This window comes from Alexandromys fortis, unplaced genomic scaffold (genome assembly GCF_014885135.2).
Source record: "Alexandromys fortis isolate MF-2015 unplaced genomic scaffold, M_Fortis_MF-2015_v1.1 scaffold_229, whole genome shotgun sequence".
Lineage (NCBI taxonomy): Eukaryota > Metazoa > Chordata > Mammalia > Rodentia > Cricetidae > Alexandromys > Alexandromys fortis.
Genome location: NW_026068122.1, coordinates 1,977,227 through 1,986,930, shown reverse-complemented (window position 1 = coordinate 1,986,930; position 9,704 = coordinate 1,977,227). Strand labels below are relative to the sequence as shown.

The 9,704-nt window shown below is 36.0% G+C and overlaps 1 protein-coding gene across 1 annotated transcript; it reads left to right on the top strand.

The window, feature by feature from the left end:
- Nucleotides 1–3,026: 3,026 nt before the first annotated feature.
- Nucleotides 3,027–3,968, top strand: LOC126490445 (olfactory receptor 4F3/4F16/4F29-like). Its single transcript, XM_050125379.1, has one exon. It carries the CDS (start codon nucleotides 3,027–3,029, stop codon nucleotides 3,966–3,968), a length of 942 nt encoding a protein of 313 aa, XP_049981336.1.
- Nucleotides 3,969–9,704: the final 5,736 nt, after the last annotated feature.

Genomic DNA, 9,704 nt, shown 5'->3' with positions numbered 1-9,704 from the left:
GGAGGATAGCTGATAAACAGCAACTGAAGTATTGTCAAAGGCTAAGTAACTCGCTGCCTATGAGCTAGAACCACATTGTAAATGACCTTGAGAAGTCAAACAACCTTGTAACATTTTCTTCTACGTTTATGTAGAAATATAATTAACCAATTTAGCTCATCATTAATTGATTGAATGAATGATATAATATCCTACAAATGGGTAACTAATAAAACCATTAATAATTATAGATAAACACAAGGAGATTTGTAGTTTTCTTCTCACTGGATTTTAGAAATAGGTTGAGTGTGAACAACTCACCTTCTACAAAATGTTTGGTGGATGTTCTCTAAATCAGAAGGAAATTTTGTGAGAGATTTTCATACTTTTCAGGTTGGAAAAGTGTTATGAAAACCTGACCAGAAGTAAATTTTAACATGAGACCAAAGGCTTCAATGTTGAAAACAGATGTTGTGATACAATGTCATTTTAATTTCAGAACTAAGTGGTATTTAAAATATAAAAAGTTGAAATTATTTTCTTGTTTTCATCTGTGGTGTAAAATATAAAGTTGGTATGTTTGTATTAATTTGATTCTGATCAGTGTTTTTATCAGGAAGACTAAAGATGTATGAGGTGACTTCTACCTAATTATGTATTTGAATAAGATACAGAAATACTTATATCTCCCAAACTATTAAATAAATGTAGTAATGTTCTTAAATTAGGGACAACTATATTTGGTTAGTTTACCTGGGATTTAAGAAATGCTTTGAAAAAATAAGCATAGTGAAAATACAACAGATTCAACTGAGGGGGATAAGTTCATAATTTAAATATTTATGCCTAATTTACAGTAAGCTTTCTCATTTTTCTATTCTGATTATATACCAACTTTTTAAACTTCATAGTCTGTCTATGAGCATTCAACCTGATGTAGATTTAGATTTTTCCTTCATTCTTATTTATCTCTTTATTACCACTTTTTAAAGCCTGAGAATAATTTTTTAGTGTTTTGAAGAAAATTACCCAAGGGAAGACAGTTTTTAAATCTCAGCAGTACTTTATGGGTGGAAGGAGAGAGAGGGGCCGAAGAAAGATAGAGACTGAGAAAGAAGGTAAGAATGTGAAGGAGAGACAAAGAGAGAGAGAATTAGTTAAGGTGACTTGCAAATCAGGTACATAAAGGGAAAGAGGGTAAGGAACTTTAAAGAAAGAGTAAGGAAGCCCTGAGAATCAGAGGAGGTATGCTTAAGACAGGCTTAGGGCAGAGTTAGAATGCTTAAAGAAAAGATTACAGTTCATTTTCTTTATCATTTCATAATTCTATCCAGTCTTTAATATTATATAATCATGTATATTTTGTAGTTTTAAAAAACATAAATGGAGAATTTTCAGTTTTCACAAAATATGTATTTTTCCTCATTTTCTAGGTTTTCAGAGTCTAGGCTTTGGTATACAGTAATGAGAAGTCATACATAAATTGAGCAGTATAGAGGTTGGTGTTTGAAAAATGAGCCAATTAACTAGTTCTTTTAGTCCTAAACATATATATGATGTTCTATGAGAGCAAACTTCACATTTGAAATGTGTTATGGTGTTGTTGAAATGATGTGAATAATGTAATGTGTTAGTTAATGGGAGATGGGTAGTGCATTTTGGAACATATTTGGGCACGGTAGTGTGATGCCCTCTGCTTTTCCATATTCATTAATGTTTTTGAGTAATCCCATGAATTGGTCACTGTTATGAGCAAGAGGAAGAAATGCATTGATATTGTTAGCTTTAATTGAACATCCACAAATGGAGCTCTTATCTATTGGGGACATGATTGTGTTTATGGCTGCCTCACCCTGTCCTGCCCAATCCATACTGAATGCATGATTGTGATCTGTGTTTCATTCCTATAACTTCACTGAAGTAACCATTTTAATTTGTTTAACAAAAAGAAAACTCAAGGTTGAGTGCTCAGCATCTTTTCTAATGGTAGACAGCACATAGCTGATTAATCACAGTTCCTGAATCTAAAGAAAAGATGATGTCTGCTATGCTGTTTCTTTGCTAAATAAAATGAAACTACCAAATAATATAAATCTTTTCATAAAATTATAATAAAAGGATTCTTACAGTTTTTGTTTTATATATGTACCTTTATAATCCACGTTCCTATAAATGTTAAATGAACAGAGGTTGTTCATCATAATATTAATTTTTTAAGAATAATAGTACAATAAAATGGGAAACATTCATATAATGTTTTTTTTCTGCTTATATACCCTTAAGGTGAGAATTTTTATATTATATGTTATTTCTCTTTTAATCATTTGCATCTTTTCCCTTGTCTTCTTTTTTATACTTTATACCCCAACCCACTTCTCTTTTTGTATTATACTATTAAGGATAAAGCCAATGTAAAGAAATAAATTGTTAGACAAGCACACCTATACTGTGCTGCAAATTTAAACTCTAATTCAGTTTTTGAAAACTTTCCATACTTTTTTCTTTAATGAATGTGTTAATTTAAATGTCATCAACAGTTTGTAAAAATATTCTCTTTATAAAGGTTCATTTAATAATTACTTGTATGTGTCCTTGAGATTAAGTACATGTTTCATGTTTGTGGAAATTTATGGAAACCAAGAGGTGTCATTTAACTTTTCTGGAGCTAAAACTATATACTATTTTAAGCTACTTGAATGGATGCTAAGAACAAAACTAGGGTCTTTTGAAATAATAGCTCTTAACTGATGAGTTATCTCTCCAAGCACTAATGTCCCCTTTTAAAATTCACAAAACCTTATTGTCTTTTGAGTTTTTGATAAAAACTTTTGCTACAAGTGTTAAGTCATAATTCAAACTAATTTATAAATTTCAGATTATTGATTGTGTATAGAACTTCCTTCTCTCACACTATTTACCTTACAGTCAGTTTCAATGCTGCAGTAAAATAGATTTTCATAACTAGGAGATTCTCTTATTCCATTTATAAAATTTTAATTTACAGTTTCTCACATTTTCTCCTTCAGATAGTACTGCAAACAAAGCCAATGGAAAGAAAGAATCAGTCTGTGGTGTCAGAGTTTGTGTTCCTGGGACTCATCGACTCTTGGGACATTCAATTATTCCTCTTTGTGTTCTCTTCCACGTTTTATGTAGCAAGTATGACAGGAAACTCCCTCATCGTGTTCGCTGTGGCTTCTGACCCTCACTTACACTCTCCTATGTACTTTCTGTTGGCTAACCTCTCCTTCATTGACTTGGGTGTTTCTTCTGTTGTGTCCCCCAAGATGATTTATGATCTGTTGAGAAAGCATAAAGTCATCACTTTTAGAGGGTGCATCACCCAAATATTCTTCATTCACTTAGTTAGTGGTATAGAAATGGTTTTACTCATAGCCATGGCTTTTGACAGATATGTGGCTATATGTAAGCCTCTCCATTATCTGACCATTATGAGTTCAAAGATGTGCATCTTGTTTTCAGTGTCCTCTTGGGTGGTTGGATTTATGCATTCTCTCATTCAATTGGCTTTTGTAGTAAACTTACCATTTTGTGGACCAAATATTTTGGACAGCTTCTATTGTGACTTTCCTGGGTTCATCAAACTTGCCTGTGTAGATACATACAGTACATACAGACTGAAATTACTGGTCTCTGTCAACACTGGATTCATGTCTGTAGGTTTCTTCTTCATACTGATCATTTCCTATATTGTCATTATATTTACTGTTCAGAAACATTCTTCAAGTGGCTCCTCCAAGGCCCTGTCTACACTTTCAGCTCATGTGACTGTGGTGGTCTTATTCTTTGGCCCCGTGATGTTCATCTACACACGGCCTTCTTCTTTCACACACTTGGATAAATTTTTGTCCATATTTGAGGCAGTTGTCACCCCCATTCTTAACCCTGTGATCTACACATTCAGGAATCAAGAAATGAAAAAGGCAATGATGAGAGTATTTAAACATATAGTAGGTGTAGACAAATAATTAAACACTTGCACTCTGATCATTCTTAATTGCATATAAATGTTCATTGTTAACCAGTATTAAAGGAACATATTTCCTTGAAAATTTTGGTGTGTTTAGTCACATTCATATATATTCTACATTGTCTTATACTTAGTAAGAATGACAATATATCATTTACTTAAATAGTGAAAACATAACAAATCTAAATTCATATGAAATAATATTTTCCTGAAGAAAGCTCTTAGACACAGCAGAGGGCGTGTTGTTTTAACGTCTTCAGTTAAAGGAATATATTCGTTCTACTTTTCCAATAATTATGCTCTTTGATTATGTTTCCCTGTATTCTTTATGTGCAAGTGCCTTAAATACTTGTAAGCAGAATTCAAGATATATCAAATATTATTTGTTAGGACTCATTTAGCTTCATTCATATTTAGAAGGGTGGTCCAACATGCTTAAAGTCAATAAATGTGTTTTAGCACATGAAGAGTCTCAAAGTCAGAAACTGCATGATCACATCTGAAAATGTAGAAAAACAACCTTTAATCCAATTCGTGACTTCATGATTACAGTCATGAATAAGCTATCATTAGAAGGGAGCTATCTCAAGACAATAAAAGCTATAATCTATAAATCTATAACTAACAACATGGCAAATGAAGAAAAAGATTGTAACACCTTATTTAAATCAGAAGAAAGATATCCTGCTGTTATTCAATAATAGGATTTGATTATTAACTAGAGCAATAAGACAACAGAAAGTATTAAAATGATATTGAAACTGTGAAACTGTCAGTGGAGAAAGCAGAAAGGTATTAGGTACTTTTGTTACTGTGACAAACATCATGAACAAGAGCATCTAATGGAAGGGTTTATATTGACTTATGTTTTCAAAGGGGAAGCCCTTAATGAAAAGGAAAGCATTGCAGCAGGTGTTGCAGGAGGAAGCATGCTAATCTAGCTACCAATCACACACAGATAGTAGAGAATGAACTAGAAGTGAAGAGAGGTTATAATTTTGCAGAACCTTCTTAGAAATGCAGCTCCCCAGCAAAATATATATTCTATGAGTTCCATAACCCTCCAAAAACATTGCTAATAAACCAAGTGCTCAAATACATGAGCCTATGAGAGGCACTTCTATTCAAACCCCCATAATAGTCCACAATAAGAGACAGACCTCCTAAATCGTACTCTGGTTGCTCAGGAAATAAAGCCAACAATTGGCAAATGAACTTTATGGAATTTAAAAGCTTCTGTACAGCAGATAAAATTTTTAATTGAGTGAGAAGGTAGTCTACTACAGGGTAAGAACTCTTCCCCACCTATATATCTGATAGAATATTACTATCTAGACTACATGAAGATCTAAAATGTGTATGAATAAGCAACTTAATAAAAATGGACTACAGAGCTAATCAAAGTTCTCAGAAGAAAAATTTTAAAAGTTTATAAGTATTTTGAATGATATGGAGCCTGATTGTCTAACTTATATCACCAGGCTTGGCTCCTAGTGGTGACACCGGGATACTCATAAAACTTTTGACCCACAACCTGTCCTGTCTGTAAGATGCCCTGGCACAATGGAGGATCAGAGCTTGTGGTAGTGGCCATCCATCTGAGGCCTAAGTCACAAGAGAAAGTACTTCCCTAACACTGCCTGGATGGCCATGAATTGGAACCTGGATGGCTCCAAAATCCAGAAAGAATCAAACGTAACTGGGAAAAAGTCAGTAAAATGATTTCTAATATTATTCTGCTATAAGCAAAGGTTGGTGTCTAGCCCAATTGTCACCAGAGAGGCTTTCTAAGGCAGATGATGGGAGAAAATGCAGAGACCAAGTGCTTGGTATAGATTGCGAAACTTGCAGAAGAAGGGAGGCAGGATTGTAGTAGTCAGAGGATACCAGGAACACAAGACCCATAGAATCAACAAAGCAGGGCTCACACAGGCTCACAGATAATAAGTCAACAACCATGGATACTGAAAGGGTTTGAACCAGCCCTGTGCATACAAGCTGTGGTTGTTAACTTGAGTTTTTTTTATGGGACACATAAAAGTTGGAATGGGGATATCTTTGACTCTTTGGGGGATCCTTTTCCATATATATGTATTTGTCTCCAGCCATCGTTTGAGGGTTTGTGCCTAGTCTTATTGTTTCTTGTTATTCCACATTATGATATCTTGTTATGATATACCTGGGAAGCAAGCTTATTGTTGAATAGAAATGAGGTAGTGTATCAGGTAGGGGGGGCAGGTGAGGAAGGAGCATTGGGAGAATTGATTGTGTTTTTACAAATGAAGTGTCCTTCGAATCAGAGCTTGGTGCTCACCAATAGCGGATCTAAATGAACCACGGGGGTTTGGAGGACTATAGACAGAGAGAAGACAGGATGTAGTAAGATCCAGGAGAGATAGGATCTCCTTTTGGATAAAGGAATGGTAGAGGTATGAAGCAATTGGTGGCTGCTCCCTGCTTCTCTGGTCTTTCAGGTTCTAACCAAATACCTACTCCTGGGATTGAAAGAGACAAATTAGATTAATGCTTCGGAGGAGGGCAGGCTGCAAATGGGATTTATTGCATGAGAAAAGAATAAATAAATGGGAGAAACACTGTTATTTATTTATTACTTTCTAAATAATAGGAATCAACATTTCCACTTCCTCCTCTCTTCCCACTTCCCTCCCGCTTCCCCACTTCCCCTTCTCCCCTTGCCCTCCAGTCCTAAGAGAGGGCAGGGTACCTTGGCCTCTAGGAAGTCCCAGGCCTTTCCCCCTGCATCCAGGCTTAGAAAGGTATGCATCCAAATAGACTAGTATCCCAAGAAGCCAGTACATGCAGTAGAGACAAATCACAGTGCCATTATCATTGGCTTCTCAGTCTGCCTCAATGTCAGCAACATTTCGAGGCTCCAGTTTGATCCCATTCTCATTCAGTCCAAGTCCATTTGGCTTTGGTGAGCTCCCATTAGTTCAGGCACACTGTCTCAGTGGGTGGACCAACCCCTCATGGTCCTGACTTCCTTGCTTATGTTATCCCTTCTTCTGCTCATCAACTGGACCTTGGGAGCTCAGTCCAGTGCTCCCATGTAAGTCTGTCTCTATCTCCATCTGCCACCAGATGAAGTTTCTGTGGTGATACTCAAGATAGTCATTAGCCTGACTATGGGACAAGACCAGTTCAAGCACGCTCTCCTCTACTGCCCAGAGTCCTAGCTGGAAACATCCCTGTGGGCATCTTGGACCCTCTTTAGAGTCAAGCCTCTCACCAATCCCACAATGCCTCTTTTAATTAAGATATCTTCTTCCCTGCTCCTATATCTGTCCTTCCTCCATCTCAACCATCCCACTCCCCAAAGTTCTTCCCTTTTCCCGTCTCTCTTCCCCTCTTTCCTTGCCCCCACCCACAGCCCCATGCTCCCAACTTTTGCCTGGCCATCTTGTCTGCTTCTAATTTCCAGGGGGATCTATATATGTTTGTTTTTTGGGGGGAGTTCCTTATTATTTAGGTTCTCTAAAATCACGAACTATTGGCTCAATGTCCTTTGTTGAGGGGCTAGAATCCACTAATGAGTGAGTGCATACCATATTCATATATTTGGGTATGGGTTATCCCAGTCAGAAGAGTGTTTTCTACTTCCATCCATTTGCATGCCAAATTCAAGATGTCATTGTTTTTTTTTTTTTTTTTTTTTTTTTTTTTTTTTTTTTTTTTTTTTTTTTTTACCACTGAGTAGTACTCTAATGTATATATGTGCCACACTTTCTTTATCCACTCTTCCATTGAAGGGCATCTAGGCTGTTTACAGGTTCTGGCTATTACAAATAATGATGCTATGAACATTGTTGAACAAATGTTTTCGTAGTATGATTGGGCATCTCTTGGATATATTCCCGAGAGTGGTATTGCTGGATCCTGAGGTAGGTTGATTCCCAATTTTCTGAGAAACTGGCACACTGATTTTGAAAGTGGTTGTACAAGTTTGCATTCCCACCAGCAATGGATGAGTGTTCCCCTTACTCCACATCCTCTCCATAATAGGTTATCATTAGTGTTTTTGATTTTAGACATTCTGACAGGTATAACATGGTATTTCAAAGTTGTTTTGATTTGCATTTCCCTGATAGTTAATGAAGTTGAACATGTCCTTAAGTATCTTTTGGCCATTTGAAATTCTTCTGTTGAGAATTCTCTGTTCAGTTCAGTACCTCTTTTTTTAATTGGGTTGTTTAGAATTTTTAATGTCTAGTTTATTGAGTTCTTTATATATTTTGCAGATCAGACCTTTGTCTGATGTGGGGTTTGTGAAGATCTTCTCCCATTCAGTGTGTTACCTTTTTGTCTTTATGACTGTGTCTTTTGCTTTACAGAATTCTCTCATTTATTCATTGTTGCTTTTATTTTCTGTGCTACTAGGGTTATACGTAGGAAGTGTCTCCTGTGCCCATGAATTGCAGGCTACTTCTCACTTTCTCTTCTATCAGGATCAGTGTGTTCAGATTTATATTGAGGTTTTTAATCCATTTGGACATGAGTTTTGTGCATGGTGATAGATATGGATCTATTTTTAGTCTTCTACAAGTTGACATCCAGTTAAGCCAGCAGCTTTTGTTAAAGATGCTTTCTTTCTTCCATTGTATAATTCCAGCTTCTTTGTCAAAAATCAGGTGTTCATAGGTTTGTGGACTAATATCCGGTAGCTCCTAGACAGTTGCAAATTAGAACTATGATCGGATTCCATATCGCTCTAGTCAGAATATTTATCATCAAGAAAACAGATGACAACAATTGCTGGTAAGAAAAGTGGAATCCTTATTCATTACTGTTGAGGTTCTAGGTATAGCCACTATGGAAATCAGTGTGGAGGCATCTAAAATATACTGACTACTGCTCATAGCACTGAACGGTACTATGCACACTACTGGAGGAGAAAAGTAATCATCAAGTTCACCCTGCCACCAACCCTGTAAGTTACAAAAGCAACATATCTGCATGATATACCCATTGGTGCAATAGTGACACAAATGCCATGGAACTAAAAACATGATTTGATTGGATTCAAGACATATACAATGATAGGAACGCCATATCTGAGACTGCTAATTATTTCAGGAACCTGAGACTATATAGGCCAGAGATGCTATAGAAAATATACTACAATTATTCTGCTAACAAAACTACTCTAAATAACCTATTACTATACCCATAAATTAGTGAATCACTCAACTCACATCAAGAAAATTCTTGCAGTAGTGGATAGTTAATACAGAGACTCATGACTGGACAACATGGACAGGATAAGAGAATTCAGACCACCTATCCTTAAATGAGATGACTATAGTACTCCTCTCCTAGAGATCTATATGGAAAGAGGAGATAGAAAGATTATAAGAGCTAAAAGTGTTGAATGACTTTAAGGAAACAGCATGGATGTTGGGCAAATGAACTGTCAGAGACTGTAATTGCAAGCCCAATATCCACCAGGCTATTCAAACTAGAAAATAGCCTCTCAAGAAGAAGGTGAAATGGGTAAAAGTTTCTATCCCCAAGAACCTATTTGCAATTGATGTTGGGACAGGGAAAATCAGTTTCACTGATTGACACTGGGTATATGACTATAGATAAGGCTACATGATCAAGAAATACTTGTTCAACACAAAACAGAATCCATTTTTTTAGTTTCTTTTTTTTTATTGAGAATAAGAAAAAATAAAGTTTCCGCCTCCTCCCAGCCTCCCATTTCCCTCCCCCC

What these genes read in the sequence shown, in the direction of transcription:
- LOC126490445 (XM_050125379.1), top strand. Translation starts at nt 3,027, where the DNA reads ATGGAAAGAAAGAATCAGTCTGTGGTGTCAGAGTTTGTGTTCCTGGGA.